General features: G+C 39.6%; 1 protein-coding gene across 2 annotated transcripts; it reads right to left on the bottom strand.

Moving 5' to 3' along the window:
* Positions 1-5,023: 5,023 nt before the first annotated feature.
* Positions 5,024-20,380, bottom strand: LOC107319971 (cell surface glycoprotein CD200 receptor 1-A-like). Of its 2 annotated transcripts, XM_015875387.3 has the most exons (6): positions 20,042-20,380; positions 9,036-9,341; positions 7,850-8,098; positions 7,059-7,158; positions 6,716-6,767; positions 5,024-6,314 (listed from the first exon to the last, which is right to left on the bottom strand). In XM_015875387.3, exons 1-6 carry the CDS (start codon positions 20,109-20,111, stop codon positions 6,192-6,194), a joined length of 900 nt encoding a protein of 299 aa, XP_015730873.2. In that variant the 5' UTR covers positions 20,112-20,380; the 3' UTR covers positions 5,024-6,191. The 2 variants fall into 2 exon arrangements, with proteins under 2 accessions (XP_015730873.2, XP_085381216.1); XM_085525090.1 differs by lacking the exon at positions 9,036-9,341 and having other exon boundaries at positions 20,042-20,329.
* Between the last annotated feature and the right edge of the window lie 4,390 nt (positions 20,381-24,770).

Raw genomic sequence — 24,770 nt, 5'->3', positions numbered from 1 at the left:
TAAGCTCAGCTCACACATGGTACCAGTGGGTTCCATAACCGGATTCAGTCTCTTCATATGTTGTGTTCTGTTCTGGGTTACAGGTGTGTGCTGAGGGAAAAGAGTAGGAAATCTGACAAAGCTGGCTTCAGATGTTTATTTTATCTAGAACATAAGCATCAGTTGTCTGAATTGAATAACAACTGAAGCAGATGCTATTCATCTCTTCTGTCTGCACTGAGGTCAATGACTCTACTAGCAACAGGAGTATTTAGGCCATACACCTGTGTCCTGGGACCTCACACCCATGTGCTTCCTTTTCCAGAAGAGCAGTCCAGGAGTTTTGTGAACCAGTGGGGTTGAAGGAGAGAATTATCTGCTCTGTGGGTGTTAGGTGTAGGTGGATTTGAAATTGAGTAATAAAAAGGAATAGGAGCCTTCCCACTGAGAAGGTGGGGTGCTGAAAAAGGAGAGAACCCACTACCCTTAACTGCTGCCCTTTGAATTGTCATTAATTCCTCCATCTTCCCAATATGCTCTGCTGAGAGGGACCTGGGTGTCCTGGTGGACGACAGATTAACCATGAGCCAGCAGTGTGCCCTTGTAGCCAAAAAAGCCAATGGCATACTGGGGTGTATTAAAAAGAGCGTGTCCAGCAGGTCGAAGGAGGTGATCCTCCCCCTCTACTCTGCCCTGGTGAGGCCTCATCTGGAATATTGTGTCCAGTTCTGGGCTCCCCAGGACAAAAAAGACAGGGATCTCTTGGAAAGAGTCCAGCGGAGGGCCACGAAGATGGTGAAGGGCCTGGAGCATCTCCCCTATGAGGAGAGACTTAGGGAACTGGGTCTGTTTAGCCTTGAGAAAAGAAGGCTGAGAGGGGACTTGATCCAGGTTTATAAATACCTGAGGTGTGGGAGCCATAGTGGCAAGGCTGGTCTCTTTTCAGTAGTGCGTGGGGACAGGACTAGGGGTAATGGGATGAAAGTACAGCATAGGAAGTTCCGCACTAATGTGCGGAAGAACTTCTTTACAGTGAGGGTGACAGAGCACTGGAACAGGCTGCCCAGGGAGGTGATGGAGTCTCCTTCTCTGGAGATATTTAAGACCCGCCTGGACGCCTTCCTGTGTGACATGGTGTAGGGAACCTGCTTTGGCAGGGGGGTTGGACTCGATGATCTCTAGAGGTCCCTTCCAACCCCTACAATTCTGTGATTCTGTGATTCTGTAATGCCATGCCCCTAGATATCCCACTGCCTTTTCCCCATTCTCTTTTCTATTCCATCAGAACTTACAACACTACGAAAAAGCTATTTACAAAATGGTGGTTTTGTGTATACCATAGGGATGTCACAAATCAGTTCTGAATGAACTTGTTGGTGAATATTATACTATGTGTGTTGCATTCAGAATTGCCTTATATGCCACTATTGTTTTATGTGCATTAACTGTGTCACCCTCAGGAAAATGTGGTTTTTTGAAGGGAGAACTCCATGTCACAAAAGAAGTTCCACATGTAAGAAAAAGAATCACTAGAATCCCAAATCCAATGATAGAGTATATGGACAAGGAATATTCCTCCTGTAGCAGTGTTTTTCAGAGGATGAGGTGAAACTGTCATCTAGTGGTCATAATAGGTTTTAACTTATGTTCCTGTGTAGCTGTTTTCATCTGGATTAAGACTAGGCAATCGTGACTGAAGCTAAGAGAAAAAATGTAGGAAAAAAAAAGTGAGCCTGGTACACAGTGTGATAAGAATATACTCTTATAAAGATTAAAACAATCAGAGCAGTGTTCTGAGTTTGATGACTCAGGCTAGGATGTTGTTGTGTAGCATTTCCGATACAGGTGCTACCTGCATCCAGTCTATGTGAAACAGTTCTAATTCCAAACAGAATTTGTGGTGAACAAAAACAGTTGTGAATTCTCAAGTTTTTTATATGGTGAGATTAATATCAGTGAGGAAGCTTGTACGCAAACAAGATCTAAGTTTGAGCAAAATGGATAGTGTGAGTCATAACAGGTCACAAACATACTTCCCCTCTCACTCAGTTTGTAGCTTCTTTGTGTTATTAATATTTTCACACTGTGCTGGAGTCCCTGTTTTGAATTCCGATCCCTCTGTGCAATCTGATTGCAGATTCAGGGCTTAAATATAGCATTTGCCTTGTAATGCTTACAGTTTTAAATGTATCAAGGGGCCATGATGATGGAGGTAGATTTTGGGTGCCACAAAGGAATGACAATGCAATTTGATCTGTGCAGTAGGCAGTAATTCCAGTATGCTCATATACTAAATAATGTCATTTTTAATGAACAGATGTCACTGCAGAAGTTATACAAAGACATTGTTTGGGGTGTGAAGGAAAACACTGAGGTATCTTTCTAATGGACCTTTTTATGCAGTTTCCTAACCAAGGGATGTCCCATCTGAGTTAAATGAGATAAAGCAAAAGTGCAATTATTTTTAAATGTAACACATGGTTAAAGACATTTGTCACCTTCAGTCTTCCAGAGAGAGATACTTCCTCAATAGTGAATTTCAGGGAGAACAGAACAGGCTACGGAAGCCTTTTTGACTGGTGAAACATGCTCAGTAATGAAACTTTTCTGCTCAGTAATCTCCGTGCATTTGTTTCCTTCTCTGTAAAAGTATTTTTGCTTTCTAGTTATGACTAACTGCATTGCATACTTCTCCTCCCCTACCAGTAGAATATGAATCGCTTCTTACACTGCTTATAAAGATTTCAGAACTTTTGAATTTCTTTTAATGTATGTTTTCTGAAACTTATTTATTTAGCAGCCCCTTGTCAATAGATTTTCCTAGGTTTGTATAAGGAAATACAGTCATTTTCTCTCTATATAAAAGGAAGTCCCTTCTACATCTGCAGTTAAGTGCGTAGATCAATAATCATGTGAAAGACATCAGCTGTAATGTCAAAACTCAAATTTATCTTTCAGAGTGATGAAAACAGAAGATGTTGAAGTCATTTTAATTCATTTCTGGCAATAAGCTGGGCAGAACATCAGGAAAGTCACATACCAAACAAGGGAACCTACAAAGGACGTGGGGATTAAAAACAAGACTGTGAATAATAAGCCACAAGTATAAGGAGGTGATACTGGCAGGAGAGAAGAGTTCTAAGTCCTGAAGCCTGATGGAGTGCTGAACAGTTAATGGATCATGTTAGGAAAGCTGTGTGAAGCAGGTAAGTGGTAATATAATGACTATGCTGCTAAAAGTTGTGTTTTAATGGAATTTTATATATTGCTGTAATGAGTGGTGAAAGGGTTGACTTTGTACCCATGAACTAGTTTCTGGTTAGAGAGGCCCAACAACTGATGTTCTGCAGCTTTCATCAATCACAGTATTTATAGTATATCCATTTATTTTCATGCTGTCAATGCCATCCTAAAAAATAGGCCCTTATTCTGAAGGAAGCTGCTGCTTTTCAGTGAGCAGCACAGCACCTGCTGACATTCAGTTCATGTAAGCTTAGTGTTCAGGGTTCTCTATAGTCATAAGATAACCATGATGCCTGATTAGAGCAGGAATGGTAGTTGTAAACTAGCAAGAGACTGGCATGCAGGTGTGTAAATACAATACAGCAGCAAAGGTGGGAGATAAAATTAAGCAAAAGTAAACGTTGCAGCGCAAGTGTATTGATCATTGATAAATGTGGTGAAAACCAAAACTTGTTTACGAAAGCAGTTGAAAAGCTGCTAACTTCCTTCCTGTGACCGCAACATACTGGGGAATTTTAGAGGGTAGGGTTGTCTGACCACTAAAAGACACAGAAGTTTTGGTGTGGAGGATGACAGTAGTACAGTAGCAGTACATTGCAAAAAGAAATAGCAAGTAGCTTGATAGAGAATGAGGAATGGAGAAAGGAAGCTTCTGTTCTTCTTGGAAGAACGATCATTTTATACATATGTGAACCTGAGACACTTGCATGCATTTATCACAGGCACAAAATATGGTCAAAAGCCTGTCAACTTACTGCAGAGGATCTGGCTGCATCCTCGGCTATGCTCATCAGTTAAGCACAGAAAGTGTGGCCTTCCTGCCTACATGAAAGGGCAAGATAATTTACTGTGTTGACTGTTCAGGCCTTCTAGCCACTTGGCTGCACTGGGCTTCAGGTTAGAAAACATTCATGCCACCATTAACAGCCTTCATGATTCTTGCCTCAAAGTGCGTGGTAGCAGGCCTGATTGTGGAACAAATTAGAGGACAAAGGAAATAATCAATCAGCTAGCAACTTAGCAAAATCTAGATCTGTTTCATACCTGTTTAGTACAATATAATGGACCTGGAAAGAATTGTAAAACCCTGTAGCTGGACAGCAGATTAGCAGGTTCTGTACTTGGATAAATTTAATATATTGTATATAAACTGGAAAGAGTCTACCTTCAGCCTTCACAAGCTGCTCTCCCACAGGATGAAGCCCATTTTACGGACACTGAACAACATAAGTGACTTTCCAGTCCATAGGAAAAAAAATCTGAGAAGTGGTGGTTGTTTGCAATGCAAAGAAAGATTGCTCAGACAGTATTACACCTTCTTAAGGTTGGAATTTTAGAGGACTGTGACTGACTGGCTCCCTCCTTTGGGAAGACACCAGAAATTGAAGTTTATTTAGATCTCTATGTTTGTAGCTCATGTATATTTCAGTATTCTAAATTCATTTTGCAGCTTTGATCCCTTGTATTTTAAAATGATGTAAGGAGATGGAGAAAAGCAATACTTGTGTATATATGGACACGTGGACAAAAAGCGGCTGTTTCACAGCTTATAGAGTGAAAATTAATGATCACGTTCATTTACATGAGTAATGCAATCAAGGATCTTCAGTCAGTGTAGAAGTGTCTTTTCCAAGCAGTGTGTCGTAGCTCTCAGGAGACTATCTCAAAAGAGAACTCTAGCAACATTTGGGAAAGAGAGTCCTGTTATCTAAAGGAAAAATCCAGTGCTTCTGATCCTACCATCAGGCCAGCTGTTCATTCAGGCTTTTAAAATACTGAAAGAAAAGGCAGTAAACAGAAATTTACAAATGAATCTCTTTACTGTTACTGTAAAGCCAGTTTATACTTTAGCTAGTAAGACATCAGTCCAAAAATCTTGAGAGCTGCTAATATACAGAGATATATATTTTTTAATTTACTTATTCTGAAAAGATACTTTGGGAAGATGAGAAGAAATCACCTTAACATGAGACACATTAAGATATACAAGCTAATTTACATACAACAAAGTGGACTTGCAGTTATATTTTAAAAAAGTAGTAATAAAAGATCTAGACATGAGTGAAAATATCTCCAGTTGTATTTAAAATAAATATGACAATCATCAGGATTTTTGTCCTTTTAGTATGTTATTGCACAGTTATAGGTAATATATTTGAACTTTTCACTGTGAAATAGTCGATGTTAATTTCTGTTAAAAAATAGCTTACTGGGTTTGAGTAATGTAATTCTTTTACAGTACCTTAACGCCAATGCATTTAGGAAGGCCCCACCTCCAGATAATCTTATAGAAACGTAATCGTAACAATAATATGACTAATCAGATGAACATGTTTAGTGGAAATACTGAACATAAACCTAATGAGTTAAAGCAGCGTGCTAGTGATGTCTCTTTTTTTTTAGTGAATGAACTTGCACATTCATGACTCATTTCCGCTTTCAGAACAGAGAGACTGAAGGTCTTCCCTACTGATAACTTTTGCTAGGCAAAATGTTCTGTGATGATCAGTACACAGAGCCATTATGTTAGTCATTTGTCAATTAGAAAAAAAAGTGGCTTCTAACTGAAGAGTGTTTGACTTAAACACCCTTCACATCTCCCAGATATGTGCATCATAGTGTCAAGTGTATCAAAGTAATGCCTAGAAATGACCAACAAAGCTAGGATGTCCAATGCAAGAACAGGAAAGGGAAAACCAATCATAGCATACTTTTTCCAGGAAAAACTATGTCTTGTGGTCAGTCAGATTTTCCCTAAGAAAAAAAGACCCATCCTTCCTTTACAATGGAAGAAGGCAAAAAAGGGGGAAAAAAAGAACTTTGCAGACTCATCAATAAATGTAGGTCTTTAAGAAGACCTAGTAAACTATGTTGCCTCCCACTTTGGCAAAATGCTTTGAGAAATTTCTTTCTGTGACTAGTCTTAGTAATAGAAATTGTCTCTTCCCTTTCCAGTGTTGCTGAATCAATCATGTTGCTGGTGACCATCCTTGTGGAAGATTCTGCCTCAATGTCAGATCAGATACTGAGTTGTAAATTATGTTTTCTTTCTGCACGTAAGTAGTATAAGGTTCCACCTCCACTGTGTCATCCTAGTAAAACAAAACCAGAAATTGAGGCTACAGGAAGTAGATTATTCTGGCGAGACTCTGCAAGCTTTTCATCTAGAATGAAGAAAGTAACTGAGAAATAATGTTCCCATTTTAATTCCTCTTTTGACTCAAAAAATACCCAAAAACCAAGCCAAAGCAAACCAAACCAACAAACAAACAAAAAAAAACCCAACCGAACTACCCTCTTTTGATTTTTCTACCAAAGAAACTATATTGCTTTCAAAGATTTCTTTCAGTGATTTGATGTGTAAAGCTACAATGATTCCTGTCATTTCATTTCTTCTTCATTCTCTTCCCATTCTCACTCCCTTATTTTGGCTTGGAATTTTTGTAGCGGATCCCTGATTTGGTGATAGTATAACCTGTGTCATTCTCCTTACCTGTGAGGACTGTGTAGGAATAATATCAGGAGGTTTCGTTTTGTGACAGAATCTGTGTGAAAGAAAATAAGCATTAAAACAAATTTCTCCCTCAATAGCAGGCTTGGAAGAAGGGGCATTTGAGCTTCTTTGATCACAAGTTTATAAAACATTTTTCTTGTGATCATGAATCTCCAGGATTAAGTTGGGACAAAAGTTAGTTTGGGAATAGGAGACAGGAAAAATTTGATATGGTTAATTCACCCTAAGTAGTTACCCTGAGAAGCACAGAGTGACAGAATCGTTTGATTTCAAGACACAAGAATTATTTAAAGCTTTCCGCTAACATCAGACAAGTACATACCTGTAACCATGGAGCTTTAAATAGTAAATGGCAGCTACAAAGGTGATGATGATCAGGAAACCGAGAATGATGGATATATACAGGATAAGGTGTCTGTGTGCTAAACACAATGAATTAGTCTTAGTTATGCCTTCTTACTGCTCTGTTAATACTTCAGTGTAAGCATTAAGCTGCATTAGCACATGCATTTTCAGAATGCTTGTGAAATAGAATCCTCTTTAGCAAAAGGGAAAGTCATTAGTGAAAGCTGTCTGAGAAGCAAAAATGTAGTTTGTGTCAGAAGCTAAAACGGATGGCCCAGATTCCACATTGGACAACTCATGACATTTATGCACTATGAGCCGCTCACAAGGACTCAGCGTATCTCCATACTGTGATTCATAACTCAGAATGAAGTTATTTATTTGTTTCTGCTCACCATTTGCTATTTGGTCTCTATCTTACCACGATCCGAGCAGGAAATCATTTCCATCTGAACAGATTTTACTGATGATCGGGTTCCACATGGTTATTTTAACAGTAAGAGCATGTCTGCTCTGAGGCTGCTTCCTACAGCTTTCCAACTACCAAAGGAACAGTAATGCATTAATGTACTTCCCTCTTAGGGAAAAAAAGCACTTGGAAATAGTGACTGGAACACAAACAAATCGTCAAAGTTTATGAACAAAAGTGCTGTGGGATGGCACTTGTCTTTATAGAATTCCAGTGTAGGTGTCTGTAGCTGTAGAGCAAGAATGTGAACAGAGGGCTAAACAGGACTTTGAACACTGAGCACACAAAGGGAAGCTTACATGGGAAGCAGGCTATGGACTTGGTCTCGTTCAGAGTTGCATGGGACACAATGCAGGTAGAATTCTCCCCACTGGTGCTATGTGCTGTGAACCTGTTGACAACAGTCACTGTCCCGTTATCGTGGCTGTCTGCTCTGGGTGTGGAGTTGCTCTCTGGGACCCACCAGATCTCAGCAGCTGGCTTCACTGTCTCTGCCTCGCACACAGGGTTCCCATGGTCATCGCAGTACAGAGCCATTCTTGGGGAAACTGCAAAGTACCAGGAAGGGGGGAGATGCATGTGGATTACTGCAAAGGGATAGGAGGTTTTATAGACTATCCAAAAGGAGCATAGCAAGAAGAGGAGAGGTAGAAGTGCCATCTCATCACAGCAATGTGTTCCAAAGTCACAGGAGACAAGGATGGTGTATCTTTTTTCATTTTGGACAGTTCTCCTGCTGTAAGGGAAATGGTTGATCACAGCCTGAACCTCTGATTAACCATCTGAGGCAAGCGATAAGTCAGCTGTGGGAGCACAGGTGAAGGTAATTCATCTGTGCTCCCAGAAGGGGTGGAGCTTGACTCCACCTCTCCCAGATCCTATTTAAGGTCTGACCACCACTAAGGAAGCATCTCTTTCTGGAGATTGCTCCTGTGTGGAGTCCTTGTGGCATGCCTTGACATGAGTTGGTGAGTCCTTTTCCTTAGTTGCCTGCTAGCAGTTTCCATCTATATTTGTACTCTTCCAACAGTACAATAGCTTACTTGTATTATTTCCACCGTACACCTGTATTTGAGTGAAATACTATGGCCACGTGCCCTGAGAAAAGGTATCCCTGGACATGGAGGTAGGCAATTTGCTACAATACAAGGCTGAATTAGACTTGCCCCAAGCAGCCATTACTGAGTGACTGCAGCATAACAGTGAGCTCATTCAGAATCCTTCTTCAGAGTACTGAAAATTGCTTCACACTCATCACTTATAACTCTACAGGGAAGGAAGAAGCAACAGAAAGAAAGAGAGTTTTGTCAGATAAGTAAAGGGAAGAAACATTTACTCTGAAAGAAATACATGACCATTTATTCCCACGAGAAAGCTCCACTTCTTACTGCAAACTTCTTCCAGTGCACAAGGAGAGGAGCTTTGTATGCCCAGGCCTGGACACAGTCCTCTGGAGAACAGTGAAATGAGGAAGGAGACCCTTACCTAGCACAGTCAGGTGATAGTGGTGGTGGAAATTTCCATCAGCATTTACCACTTCACAGGTGTAATTTCCCTCATCAGCCATTTCTACTTGCTGTATTTCAAGTGCCTGATCCCAGTCTGGTCTGGATCTCCAGTTTATTCTGTCACTGCAGTTGATTCTTTCTGGCTTTCGATCGTTCAAGTGTGACAAGCTGCACTGGCCTCCAGTCTTGGGGCTTATTTTCCACGTTACCATAGTTGTATTTGTCTTATTAGGGCAGGTCATCACAGTGCTGTGACCCAGGTATGCTGACACTCTGTTAATTCCTGGAGGAGACAAGGAAAAAGAAGGATGTATGAAAAGTTGCTCTAGGATGTCACGTATGGCCTCAGAGTTCTGGTCTGTGCTTCACAGGGAAATGTCAGCAATGCTACATTCTGGAGTAAGTCCTTGTCTTTGTTTATCTAGAAGTTATCTGTCATCTGCTGTTACAGTTCTGGCCTGTGAAACCAGTGGGCTACTAGAGTCTACTCGATCGACATATTTCCCTCTGGGACTTATTGGATGAAAGAGATACTGGAAGAAAATCATGCTCCAGCACATTGGTTTTATCAGATCAGCAGCTTATTCAGATGTGTTCAACTCTTTGCTTGTTGCTTAAACATTTGTTTTGTAGCATTCTTTTAGTAGTTCCCTGCCACTTGTTAGCCATGTGCCTCTGTGCTCTCTGTCAAATTCACAATATGAAGACCAGTTCCTGAACATGTACCACACTAAGAAATGATCCTAATGAGCACCACCTTTAAGTTATTAGCCAGATCATTACTACTAGTTTGTTTGAGAGATCAACAGATGGTTCTACCTTAATAATGTTGTTTGATAGCTCAATATCTTCTGGAATCCAAGTGAATGATCATTTCAAGCTCAACCACTCTTCCTTCTGTTTAAGTGAGTTCTTGGAAAGTACAGTTCACTGTACTATCTTAATTACAAATTCCCTTTAAATGTTTTTGCTTTTTAATTTGAGGATTAAGTACCCTTCAGGTGAATTCTTCTTCAAACTTAGATGTATTTCTTGCAGATTGGTCAGAAATGTGGCTGCAATATTGCCCTCCACTACATTACACAATGCTGTAAAGTATTAGTTACTTCAGCAGTATAATACATAAATTAGAGTGTAACCCTGATAGTTTTGTGGGTTTTTTTTTCTGGTAGAAGAGGAAAATTGGTGGGGCAGGATACTAAACCACCCACTTCTGATTTACATTAAATAATGGGAATAACACTTAGCTTTCTGCTACTTATTTTTGACAGAATTTATCAGCTACTGTTTCCAAGCACTGCTGAAAATAAAAAGTGCTAATGATTCACAGTTTTCTCATACATAAATTATACACCAGTCTTTCAAATGCTTGTTGTCTTAATTCAGTTATTTAGTATTCTTTGGTACATTGTTACACTGAAGGTGTTTTAAATGAGTTTTTTTCTGCTAAATGTCATTTCAAGAAAATATGATGTGCGTGTTTTAAAATCAGATTATTTTACCAGAAAAGGAACTTAGAAGAGCCTTTTCTCTCAAGATGGCTTCTGCATGTGAGCTCCATGAATGTCTTTGAAAACTGGAGAACAAAGTGTTTCCTCTGCAAGCTTAACAAGGCCAAGTGCCTCAGAGCTGAGTCATGTTATCAGTTATAGCTGACCTCATCTAATGACTAAATGACTAAGCAAACCTAAGCATTCAAACAGACTATATGTTGGAGCTGAGATGGTTGGTGGGGGGTTTTTTGGATGATGTTTGCAGTGTTGACGAGGAAAGGCAATCTTGTGCATGCATAATGGTGTTTGCTTTCTTGTACATCCTGTAGGAATATCTGCTTAATAGTCATTCAACTATGCATTTCCCAAGCAGCCTATTGTGTTGGGCAGTTTCCCCACAATGAGTTTGCATGCTTCAGGACTGGAGAGAAAAAGGGAGCAAAAGCAGTGCTTTCTGTTACGCCTTTCTGTCATAGTCTCCCCAGGATTAGTCAGGTACCATTCTTTCGAAATGATAAGCCATGTGAGTCAGCTTAAAATCTGTTAGGTCATATGTAAGTACAATTTTAGGTTTATGATAAATCTGTAGAAGGGTTCTGATTTCCCCTATAACTTGTTTAATAAGGCAAATATTTTTCTCAAGATGATAGATTAATTAGTAAGAAATATTTTTGCTTGTCCTATTCATTCATACACCTGACTACTAAAAGAAGCATCATAATGTCAAACTGCTTTCACTTGAGTGCCCTCTTTCATTATTAGAGTATAGGTAAGTGGCATTTACATAAATATGAATTGTATACATTCTTTCTTGCTTTTCTTCTTTTGTCACATATGTTGCTAGAATCATAACCTTTCATCCTTTGCTGAAGAAGGATGTGTGTGCCAAAAATAATGAGAGGTTTGGTTGACTTCTGTTTCTAAACTGACTGAAAACTTAAAGTAGAGTAAGGAAGATATTTTTTCCTCTGTAGAACAGAAACGTATTACTAGTTGTTATCATATCTTATGACCCTGTAAGTATTCTCCTAGAGCTATCTTAAAACTCTGGCTGTCTGTTGTTGAGTTGAAAAAGGAAGAAAATGGTGAAGGAGCAAGACATAACTGCAGGGCCTGTCCAATGTGGATACTTCATTCCAAAACTAGTGTGGCCAGATTCTGCTGGTCCTTTGCTCATTAGCTCTGCTTGTCAGCCACATGGAGGTACACTGCTACTGTATGGTTAATACTTGATGAAAATTTACAAAACTAGAGCTTATAAAGAACAATGTCATACATTTTTTTAACAGTTTCTGATTAAAAACAGGATTTGCTTTTCCTTCTGTTTCAAACTAAGACATAGTCTAATGAGGTTAAGACTTTCTATTCATAAACACAGAATTAGCTTTATTTAAACACAAACTAAAATATATATTCTTCAGAATTAGTCTGCTAATAGTTATGGCACGTATGTTTTACCCGTGTCCTGTGGGTCACCCACTGCCCAGCCCATCCAGCCTTGTGGGCCCCCCCCCCCCCCCCCCACGCCATCATGGCAACAGTTCTGCCCCACCAAGCAGCCCTGACTGCACACCTATCATTCACAACAACCACACAGTGCTGTGCAAGCAGCACTTGTCTGGCTGAAAGCTGAAAGCAGGACACGGGGCACAGTGAGGTGCTGACTCAAGAGATGCCAAATAATGTTATGCATTTTAGTACACTGGCTAAACGCAGTCTTGTGGTCAGTGAAGAATATGCAACTGTGCTTTCCTTTTGATGAAAGTGTTCAGAAGCAGGTTTCAAGATTACAAAAAAAATCCTTTTTTTTTATACTTGTAACTCCATTTTCAGTTGTCATAAATACGTTTGTCTCTGAAATTTCAAATGGAGTGTATGGGGTTGTGATCAAATATTCAACTCAAAAATCTGATGATGTCTCTTTACCAGACCTTTATAAGCCCTCTTGTACCCAAGAAAAATAACCATCACTTCACAACCACATCTTATTTGTGTCATTGCTTTGTGGCAGTACATACATTTGTGAGCAACTGTTTTCAGGGATGAAGCAATAGGACAGTAAAATTTCATCAAAAATCTGACAAAAATCTTTAGAAGTCAATAAGAATTTCTATCTCTGCTACTGAACCAGAGTGATACATCAGTTTCACAATAAGTAAATAAAAAATATTCAAAAATAAGACAAGTTTTGTTACTTATACACATTAAAAATACAATATATTTTATATGCAGCCCTACACAATTCCTCTCCACGCTGTGCAGCCCAGACAAGCCAAAAGCTTGAACATCCATGAGCTATGGGATCAACCAGCACAAAGGCAGTTGTTGAATGGAAATTATCCTCATCTCTGTTTTGTTCTTCCTGGTCAGCCACAGCTTTACTTTAGTTTGAAGGTATTGTAAGGATCTCCTGTTAATCAAGGGCTGCAGTTGATCATGCCATACTGTTTCTTTCTAGTGAGCATTCCAAAACCCTTCTGGCCTATAAAAGTATGTTATTAGAACATAAACCAATATGCAAGGAAATGATAACTTTTCAGGTAACTTATAATTGTTGACTGTACTCATCAACAAAATGCTCTCTGTGCCTCTTACAAAATGGCTTCTTTCCCCTAGTCCTCTCTTCTAGTCTACCTGCCTTCAATGACTTCCCAGGCTGCATGGATTTTACATCATTTCTTCTTGTCTTCTTTTTCCATCACTTCTCTGTCTCATGTATGTAGCCTGCCCCAGCCTCCGCTCTTGGGTATGAACTCAGCAGCTCTGGAGGAGGACACAATCTCCCTCTCTCCAGGAATTTAATTAAACATAAAGGACGCATATATTCTGTGCAGGTAAACTAGACAAAACTATTCCTCTGCTAAAGAGGAAAGGTTCAGTGTTGTAGGTATTAAAGTTCAAACTGGTCATTGCACCGTTATTTCCCAGGGTAGTTCTTTTTATACTGTGAAATGCCAAATATTCAATAGCTGAAGTTTCCTCTGTGATATCTGATTGGTTTAAGACCCATGTTATCAGGGCTTATATGCCATAGACATCAGCACTTAGCTATTTGAACGATGGCTTGGAATCAAGCCAGTACATTGCACTGCTACTTCTCAAAAGGTGAAATCCCATGTTGTAGCTGAGCTGAGCTGAATTGAGCTGATAGCTTGCTGCAACTGAAAAAGTGAATAACCACTTCAGCAAAGGCCTCTCTCTCTGTGGGTCTGTGGACAAAAAGAAAACTGAAGAGGCGTGAGCTATCACATTTGTCTCCTTGTGGTGATAAGGAAAGATGATAATTAAATGTCAGCCCTTCTAATGATTTCATTCTATCCAAGAGAGACAATATGAAGGGTCACATACCTACACATTATTGTAAATAACTTATCATTTTCAGTCTTTTTAACCAATGAGTGAACTCCGAGAAATGGCAATCATTTTTTCTGTTTGTCAGAAGGTGCAGAGCCCTGGAGTACGTGTTGTCAATCATTCTGATGCAGAAAACAGGCAATTAAGATTCAGAGAGTTCTGTACAGCTCCAAGCTGAACTATCCAAATTTGGTTATTGACATTAATCCCACGTCAACAGATTTCAGTTTGGAGCCTCCTCTGACAGACTAATGAGGTTGGAGACAGGATTGAAAACCAGACTAAAGTCCTATAATTTGACTCCAGACTCAGAAGTTCACCTTATTAAAATTCAAATAACATTATCTCATCCTGTCAGTGTCTCCCCATGACTGTTGTACAGATTTTAAGCAATTTTTGAGGATGTTCATGAGCTCTATTCCAGTGTATTGAGTTTCCATTCCAATGTGCTGATGCATTAAGGGTAACAGAATGCTGGAACAGGCTGCCCAGAGATGTTGTGGGGTCTCCTTCTCTGCTGGCCTACAAAACCCATTTGGACACATTCCTGTGTGACCTGATTTAGGTGTTCCTATGCTGGCAGGGGGACTGGACTAGACAATCTTTCAAAGTCCCTTCCAATCCCTGACATTCTGTGATTCTGTGAAATTCCAACTTGAAAATGGACATGTCCTCACTCAGGAAAAAAACGTGCTCAAAGGAGGAGTTGGTATTTGTGCTTCAGAAGTGGGCTGGTTGCTGTTGTCATGCTAAGATTACTGTAATTGAAAAAGGCTGGGGAAATGAATTGCCTTGTTTTTCTAACATGGTTTATGTAGCCTGTTTGACAGCTCTGGTGGGTAACTAGTTATGCCAATTCTTTTGCGGTATCACTTAGTCATTTTTCTTGTTTCTCAGAGTATTTCACACAGTAAAATGAGAAATAAGTATTTTAAAAACAGGAAAATTTGAATGTGAAACCACTAAAATTTTCAGAGGAATCACTGCATAATCAAAGACAGCTAAACAGCTTGAAAACACTTCTGATTCTTTTCAAGTAGGAAAATTTTCCAGCTTGTTATTCTTTGTGGCAGGTAAAACCTTGTCCTACCCCTAGAATGACTCAAGTTCCATGACAGCCTCTATAGGAATTCAGGTGCTAAAGAGATTTTTACACTATAAGGAGATTAATTTTTCAGGCATGGTCCTATTTGTGTATTTGTATCTTCATTTCTTGCTGTCACAATCTGCAATGTGTTTTGGAGCATCCCAGCTCCCTCCCTTCCCCCTCTCTGTGACAATGACACATTAAATTTAGACATATAAAGAACTGAAACAGTGATAAACCACAATTAAATGACTAACTGTATCTTGGAAGGAATACCTTATATTAGTCATAACAAGTTATGATCAAAAAGGCAGTACCAGACACTTGGAAGAGACCACGTATAATAGGTTGAGTTCTGCATCTATTTTCCTCTTCTAGTGTCACAGAGAGCCTGTGAACACTTAAAAAGTCTCATTTGAACTGAAATGAAAGATAAATGGAAGATCTTTGTACTAGGATATAAATTGCTAAATTACTATCAGAATTTTCTATATGGCAGCTTTGTGACTCTTTCAGCGTACCCAGAGCAACATAGGACTGTGCAGACTGAAAACCTGCCCTGCATTCTGGTTAAGCAGGTGTTAGTTCAAGTGCTGTAAGTCTCACAATAGAAATACGTGAACTAGCTGGCTTGAACTGATGTGAATTCACATCAGAACTTCAGTCTCTACAAGCTACAATCACAGCTTTTTCAGTGTCAACACATCTATAGAAGGGCAGCATTTTGACACAGTAAAAGGCTGAAATCTTTATTGTTAAGTTCTCTCAGCCTCTTTTATCCATCTTTGCCATTACTGAACATATCCTTTTCCTATTTCATTCTATTTAGGCCTTTTTCCTTTCTTCAAAAATTCCATTCTTCCTTATGCCCAAATTGTTCTTTTGTTCTTGCAGCACGTTTCTACCACAATTACTGTGTCATTTGCAGCATGTATCTCTTTCCTGCTGTCTTAACAAATTTAATGGCAAACTTAAAACACAGACAGGAAGTTACACTGTTTCACTGTACACTCTGCTTTTACAGTATGAATTGTCTGCAGCATGGCTGCAAACTTTAACATCAGGGAGTGATTGTATGTCTTGCAGAAAGATGAGTACACTGACAGAACCTAATGAGGAACCAAAGGCTTCAGTTTTCACATCCAAGACATGAATATATCTTTGCAGTTGCTAAATCTTGGTTCTTGAAGTTTCTGTGATGTCCTCGTGCTCTTTAGCTTTCACCAGCATCCTTTTAAACAGCCATTCAAGACAGCTCATTTTGTAGGCAAAGGAAAGATGTTAAACTTCACCTCGTAATGAGGTTTGATACAGTGTCCTCTGAAAAGTCCTAAATTAAGCTGATGCAAAGAGGAACAGATGGAGGGATGCGTGATGGATAAAGAACTGTTTCCAGAAGAGAAAGCAAAGATAGTGTTGAAAGGAAGTGTCACACTGAAGGTAGCTTGCTAATAATGCTTTTCAGCAGACAAGTTTTTTACTAATTCTGTGTAACATTTCTAATAATTGCATTGGTATGTGTATCTGGAGTTTGTGAGGAAATTTGTTGAAGGTACAAAGTATATAGTATTATAGCAACACCTCAGAAGAATAACTGGGTAGTATTCATGAATGGAATGGTTCATATGCACTGAAATCTGTCAGCTCAAAATGTAATAACAGTTCTAAGAAGTACAACAAATATAGGCTGGAAATTGGAATAGAGTGTCTTGCCTCAATCTGAATTAAAAGCAGCCTTTCAACTTATTTAGGGTTCTCTTCCGTTCTCTTTTTTTGGCACTCAAATTGTTTATGAGAAGAGTTTCACAATATAATGCCTGTAAAAAAGGGCAAATTTGATGCAGTGATTTAAAGATATTTTCTGAGGCTGTTTCTATTCTTATGTAAAAGAGCTATGTCTCAATATGAATATGCCTTTGTAGGCAAAAAGGATCAGAATGCTTCTTTAATGGAGGAGTTGGTGTTGAAGTGGTGTGTTGGCATCATCCAGCCTGCAGAATTAGCACTTTTGCCCAAATCCTCCATCATCAATAAATCTTGACTGAACTTAAGCTGTCATGTTTTATACCACAATGGCTATTAACTTTAAACTTGCTATAGCAACTTCTGTATGCAAACTGAATAGATCTTTATCCTTGCAGAATGTGAGCTGGAAAGGATAGAAGGAATAGAGCTTTTACACTGGAAGCCAAAGTGGTTTGGGTACTATTTCTTTCATAATAGACACCCTTTGTAATAAACTGTAAATGCCCCCTGGACACTTCTTACTACAGAAACAGATACAGAGTGTTCAATATTCTGTTCTGCATGCTGAACTTTACTTTCTACCCTCTTCATCATGAAGTGAAGAATACAAAAAGTTTTACTGTTTATGTTTAAGAGGAATTTTCCTGTTATTCCAAACAAAAATAGAGCATTGGCAGCAAATGATGGATTGTTTGCCCTTCTTTTTTTTCCAAAGAGCAGATAAGGAGCTGCTCTGAAAACAGGTTTACAGTTTCATCTTTAACCTTTAAAGGTTAAAATCTTGGTCATACCTTGCTTAGTATTCAGCTCCAGCTTTTCTTTTCTAGTATTTTCTTACTTAGGAAAAAATAAAGCAGCATAAGAAGAATCCCCATGCTTTATTTTTTTTTGAATGATTATACCACTGTGTATAAAATATGTTACCTACGAGTTTGAAGTAGCCTGTATATAGTCTTTACGTTCACTACTAAAATAAATGTGCTTGTAGTGATGGAATATGTGGTCAACTTGCAAAACTGAACTTCTCTATTTCTGTAGTTATGAAACTAGACACCTTCAAGTGCTGTGTTTGGACCATAGTGAAGTAAATTATTCTGTCACATGAACATGCTTTGAACATTGTGTTAGGGCGATTTGGGTACCTTCTGAGAATATTTTTGCTTAATTTAATAGGACAGCGGTCTGTTTTAAGCATCTTGGTAAGATAAACTTCTTATGGTGGTTTAGTTGTTTTTGTTGTAAAAGAAGTCAAAGTGATTCCAGCGCACAGAAGCAAGGGAATAGCAGAGCAATCAAGAAACAGAGACAAATGTAAATTTACCAGAATACTTTCTTAGTCTATGATTTTTATTTCAGGAGCAAGATTCCAGAGTAAAGTAGAATAGGAGGCAACAACAAGATCGGGAACACACAAGGACAGTGGAAGTAACGAGGCAGTGAAATGCTATCATATTAGCAAAGGAGAATTAAAAAGCGTTGTTAAAGAAAGAAGCTAAATGAAGGCTGAGAGCAGTTGCATTCAGGAATTTGTGTAGGTGACCTTGTACTCTGGACAGGTTGTTCTGATGTTCTATTTCAATTTTATTCACCTTATACGCTCTAATTCCAGTACTGATGTAATGACATTCATTTCACTTCTTTGCTACTGTTAGAACGGAACTAACCATAAAGAATCACATCTCATTCCTGAGAATGGACTTCTTGCAGCTTCCTCTGAAGCACTAGGTCATATCTATTGTCACTGGGTAGTACTGGAGATGGAGAAGTTATACAAGTCAACACTGCAAATGTTACTCTGATAAATGGTTTAGTTCTATGAGTCTCTCCTGGAAAAACTCGCACTCCTTTATCCTTTTCCTTTGGAGTATGTATGCGTACAGCCATTTGAGGTGCCCTGTTTATTCTGTTAAACCAGGAAAAGTCTTCAAAGTTTGCCAGCGAGATTTTAATTCTGAGTTATTTCCACTGCTACTACTATGAGGATTCTCAGGAAAAGTCACACAGATTATGCATCAGCAGTAGTACATTGTTCAGCCCCACTCAGGTGCGAATTTAGATATGACAGTCGTGAAGTGGCTTTGCTGAGCTGCCCTTTTTCTTGCTTGTAGAAAGTGACCAAAGCCACATGAGGCAGCATGCAAAGGAAATGTTAAGGAGAGTACAAATGCAGATAAAGTCTGGTTATGCACAACTATTTTTGCATGACATTGTTTCATTTGGAGTAGCTTTCTCAGGCCTACAGAAAGGGAGCACAGTTCCTTCTGAGCTTCCACACAGCATTCCAGTTCTTTGATTAGAGTACACACACCAGATCATCTTAATAAATTTGGCCTGGAATCTCAAAGTGAAAAACTCATCGCTACAACTTGCTTAGAACTGTCACACTGATATTGAAGTGTCCAGCTCTCTGGGCAGCTATTTTCAAAACTGTAGACTATCTGTGATGCTGCTATAATCCATGTTCATGGCCTCAGGACAGTTCATTAGCATTCTTCTGAGATAATTTCATTTCTGACAGAACAGAGATAGCTGTTTTTGTTTTACACACCTGCTGTGTGCCTATTGCGTGCCACAGAATTTAATAGCTTGTGAAGTATTTTGAGTTTTTCCAAGTAGCGGCACTGAGGTTAGCATTTCAGATCCCCCATTTGATCTGTCAGATGCATTACCAAGTGGCGTTCCCTCACTGCCAGCAATGACTGCATCTACTTTTCTTTAAAAATATCTTCAAGGAGCTGCTCTTATTTTCTGGCCAAGTGAATAAAACAACTCATTTCCGTGCAGCTTAATTCTGCCTGTCCATAAGAGTGATGGACACATGGACATTATGTGTTATTCAGAGATATCTCCAGCTGACTGTTTAGGTTTCTGGAACTGCTGCTCAAATTCCTAATTCATTGGTCAATCTTAGGACTACTGTGTGCTGTCTGGAAGAGCACGAACTCTGCAAATGCAAATAAACAGTATCTAGAAGATATTAACTGCTATAGCTATAATATATTAAACTTTTGTCAGTGACACTGATAGAAAGGGTTAGGAGTGTCACTGTGTTCAGCACCAAAGCCCTGCCCATGCTTGATTGTAGTTATTAACCTTTGAAAAATATTCCAGAAGCTGATCTCTACTGTCATCATACCAGTGATCTGCCACCACTTCTCAGAAAGCTGAAGAAGATCCCTGCTGTATTTCACTGTGCCCACCACCTCTCCTCAGCAGAAATCCTTATGAGAAGAAAATACCTGTACACGTTTCTCTTTTTTCCACCCTGGCACCTGATCGCTTAAGGAGAACAGTTTGACTCACCCTCTGTTCTTCTGAGCTTGATGATAGTGAGCAGCAAGAAGGCACACACAGCCTTTCCAGCAATCTCCATATCAGCTCTTGCTTTCGTGGCTCAGGCAGCTCTGTCACTCCATCTCTCTTGCTGCCAGCCTAGCTGTGGTCATAGGGAGTTTTTCTTGTCTGCCAACGCATCCTCAGTAGCCAGTGCTGGTGTTTTCTCTTCCCTCTTCCTACTCCTCTCCTGACCGTCTGACTCCTCAAAGCTGGAGAGGTTCCTCCTTCTGACTTCTCTGAGCACTAGTTTCCTGTGCTGAGAGCCTAGGCAAACGCTGAGGAAACATACTAAACAAGTCTGCCTTCCGTTCATTGGCTCTCCTCAGGAGGCTGATGAACAAAGATAAGCCCTGTAGCGGATCTCAGATGGGGTAAAAATGGAGGAGACTATTCAAGCCTGAGTTCAATAGCAAAAAGAAAATCTTTGTCTTGGGGAGCTAGTAAGAAATTTTTTCTTCCTCTTTGCTGCCTCTACTACCACTAGTCTAAATGTCTGACACTTCTTTGACTCTGCATTATAGCAAATTACTCCTCCTGTCTTAGGGATTTCTCCCTTTCAGTTGGAACAACAAAACTTTCAAGACCCTTGGGGGAGAAACTGGGTTAGAAGAAAAACTATGTTACATGCTTTTCAACAGAAATTTAACCAATTATAGCTGATCCACATCTTTCAATGAAAACTGGTTTGTTGTGTGTGGTTTTTATGTTCAGAATAGTATTTTTTCTTTTGATAACACTGTACCTGTTTCTTCACTTCCTCGCTGATTTAGTCATTTCAGATTCAGAGCTTTATTCTCTTTCCTTAAACCACAGCACTACCTTGGCACAAATCTGTAGGCCAGCAGTAGAAAGGGTTTCAACTGCCAAAAATTACAAGTCAGAGTAATTGTCAGTGAGGACAGAGTCAGAAACAGCAAAGGCAGAAAACAGATCAAAGTCAGTAAGAAACTGAGGTTTTCAGGAACTAAGACTACACGGCAGTTTTTCACATCAAGGTCTTTTGTGAATAAGTAAATAAGAGTGATAATAATCATATAAAGAAAATCAGACAAGGTAGAAATTCAATTTTCTTGGTCTTAGAGTCGTACTATTGACTACAAGCTTGTTTGGCAAGGAGTACTATACATGTTTCCCACTTGATTTTTAAATTCACTTTAACATTCTGATACTTCTCTGCGCTGTTCTGAGGTTTTTACTATGCTATTCACAGTAACAGTCTGGTTTATTTTTTGCCTGTTTAACTCTGATCTAGAGATGTGACTAGATAGCAGACAGCTGTATTCTAGACAAGGGAATGGAAGGGAAGAGGAGTCATTTGTTTAAGTCAAGATTAAGATATAAGGTGGGAGAAGGACTTAGGCAACATACAAACAGTACAAAGCCTTACATGTGCAATAGATGATGATCAAACTTGATGCAGTGACCAAGTGAAACTGAAGTGGTGTAAATGTGCAGGCTGGACTAGGCTTTATGCAGCCTGGTCTAGGTGTAGATGTCCACTGCAGGCAAGTTGGACTATATGACTTTTACAAGCCCCTTCCAACTCAAATAGTTTTATGATTCTATATTTGGCAAACTGGACGATTGCTGCATGAAGAGAAATACTTGAAGAATGAAAGATGTATTGGGATAGGAGAGATTTTAGAAGACAGTAAGCTACCTTGTTAATAATGAAAATCTAGTTTTAATTATCACAGTTAAAGCTTTCTGCCATTCTTACAGCAGTTCCTTTGGAACCAGAAATCAGCAGAATTCTTTTGCTAGGCAAATATCATTTAAGATGCCACTAGGAAGCCCTGTGAATAACTTTCTGCTTCAAGCCTGGGTGTTCAGGACCAAGTGGGGCCTCATAGGAGAAGATAGGACAGAAATCTGGGGATGACAGAGGCTGGAAACTAAAGTTTCTGGTGCCTTATTTATTTTTCTTACCTTTGTGAAAATATTGCTGCAGGCAACAGAATTTAGGATGTGTGACGTGCAAAGTCTGCAGTGAGATGTTACTGGAAACATCATTTTACCACAGGAAGTGGTGGATCCATTATTGCTTCTTCCTGCCCTATCAGTAACAGATTGGAAACCAGGATTCCATGATGGAGGAATCAACCCCAAGAAAGGCCAGTGTGGGACAGAGGATGACAGATGGAAAATAATGCATGGAAGTCAGGGAGAGGTATCAGGGATTGCTGGCTGCATTGGTTGGAAATGTCCTTGTGTTTGATAAAAAGGAGGAGAAAGAGAGGGACAAACTGATTGTAATAGCTGAGACTGAAGACTAAGATGTAAATATACTTGTAGCGAATGCACATTCTACACAGTGGCAGAGGCTCGTTTGTTTAAGATGCCATGAAGAGTCATTGCAGTCTTCCTTGAGTCTGAACATTCCCTGTCTTCTGTGTACAGACTGTAGAGACTTGGGCTTTGCCTGTGGTTTTCAGTGTGAGTTACTGCAGAACTGTTTTATGTTAATTATCATGATGTTATCAGATATTATTTGACGAAGGCACTGTCTGTGATCTGCTCTGTTTGAAGTGGTTTTAGTCAGCCTTAAAGTCCTTGCTGACAGCAGATTCCACACCAATCACATGTTCAATAAGAAATGGAGAAGTGTAAAGCAGGATTATGACTGTCAGAATACAGACAGAAACAGAATTTTTTCAGGAATTTCATTCCCAGTGCTGATATGAAGCTGGAACCACAGCTGGTATAAACTGATATGCTGGCCTCTGCCTCCTTGTGGATCTGCCATGTTTTTTTCTACATGAGAATTCTCCCTCTTGTATCTCCTTCTGTGTCAGCTGAGGACTCTAAATCTTGCAACTTTACATGTAGCACAGTAGGCTGTACATATATGGGAAAATCCAGTTATCTCTGATGCTCAGAGTGGTTTTGGAAAAGCGTTGGAATTCTCTGTGCTATCGAGAGCTACCTTACAGACTAAGTATGCATTCCGGTAATGAAATACAATGGTTTTGTCTGGGAATTTGGCAAGTAAGTGGAATCAGGTCTGGAATATGTTGTGTAGCAGCCTTATCCAACACATAAGGCATCAAAAACAATTCTTTCTGAGATAGCAGTATGTGTCACATTTGCCACTGAATTTCCTGCCTTTTGATGATCTGTCTTAGAGCCTAGAACTTGTTACGTTTATAATGAAGGAAAAATAATTTCTTATGTTTTATTTGCATCCTCCACAACAAAATGCATTAATTTTGAATATAAGGGTGTGTGAAAAAGCAAGCATAAGTATTGGATAGCCACACTTTTTGTATGCGCAGATGCAAAAATTCTATATCCACCTTGCAAATGCACTTCACTCTGTTTATCTGTTCCTCCTAATATTCTGGTTTAGAACTTAAACAGAGTTTGTCTAGTCTACCTGGATTGTGATTGACAGGCTTCCTCAAAATATGATCATCTGAATGCTTGCAATTTCAGGCTTTGTCGTTTCAGCATACCATGCACTAAGGTTGTTTCCTAACCCACCACAAGGAGTGTCAATGGCACTATAGCTGGCTGTGGAGATAAAATGTATGAATTTTGTAGCAGTAAAGTGACATGGTATGCTTATGAAGACACTTCCTGATTGTTCTGTGGTTGAGTGTTGTTTATTCCTGGAAACACCCACACACCTGAAAGTCCTGCTCAGAACATGATTTCTCTTACACTACACCTACTGAAGCATAGGTAAATCTGAGATGAAGCCCACATTCCCAGGGACCTTATCCCTTGCACTGAATAGCAAGACTGAAATTAGAAGGTCTGGCTATGAGTTCAGAGCTATTGTATGCACTTTATACATGCGCAGGTAAACAGAATTCTACCCACATTTCAAGGTATTACTAGAGGTGCTGTGTGGGGCACTAAGTGCACTACCACTTCCCTGCGGCCTAGTCTGAAATCATGCTTCCTGTGTCTCCTTGGATTCCTGTCTCAAAACCTTCTGTGGGCAGTGTCTGTGCTTTGCAGTTTCTAACCATGCAAAGCATGCTGAGCTGGCTTTGAGCTAGCTTTAGAAATGGAAGAGGTACAGTCGAGTCAGCAGCACTGCACCTCGCCAGGGCAGAGCAACTTGTTCATGCAACAAACTGCTGCCTCATGGAGATGAGTGTTCAACACAATGGCATGTCAGCTTACTTGGACCTAGGTCTGGAATCACTAGCATATGCACAATTCTGTTGATGAGCAATACCATGGCTCTTTTTCAGCATTAGAGTTCCTCAGAACTCCAGCATAAGCAAAGATAAATAGGAATATCACCCTGTGATACACTTTAGTTATACTGTTGCCTACCACCCAGCCAGACTTGCCTTGAACCCTGCTCCAAATCGTGTGAAGAAGACTGGGTTAGCTGGAAAAGTGCACTGAGGGCAGATGACTGAAAAGTGGGGAGGAAGTGACTCAGAGGACCGGATTAAATGAGACAGATGTTTGGTGAGCAGGAACTTGCAGATGAGCCCTAGCTCCTCTCTGTGCTGGAGATCCAAAACTGGAGTCAGCCCTTCTTTTCTTTAGTCAGGAGGAAAATCATGCAAGAGGTTGTACTGAAATAAGTCACTGTTAAGGCTCTGCTTTCTCAACAGGAAGATGTTTCACTTCTCTGATTCCTTAAAATGCTGAGCATTTTTCATTCTATTCTTCTCCATCTGGATCAGAGGACTTCATCCCTCATATAACTATTTTAGGTCTCTAGGCCTCT

The sequence above is a fragment of the Coturnix japonica genome, chromosome 1 (genome assembly GCF_054131305.1).
Source record: "Coturnix japonica strain WE chromosome 1, WE-NBRP24, whole genome shotgun sequence".
In the NCBI taxonomy this organism is placed as follows: domain Eukaryota; kingdom Metazoa; phylum Chordata; class Aves; order Galliformes; family Phasianidae; genus Coturnix; species Coturnix japonica.
The sequence above is the reverse complement of the archived record's forward strand: the minus strand, read 5'-3'. Positions and strand labels throughout refer to the sequence as shown.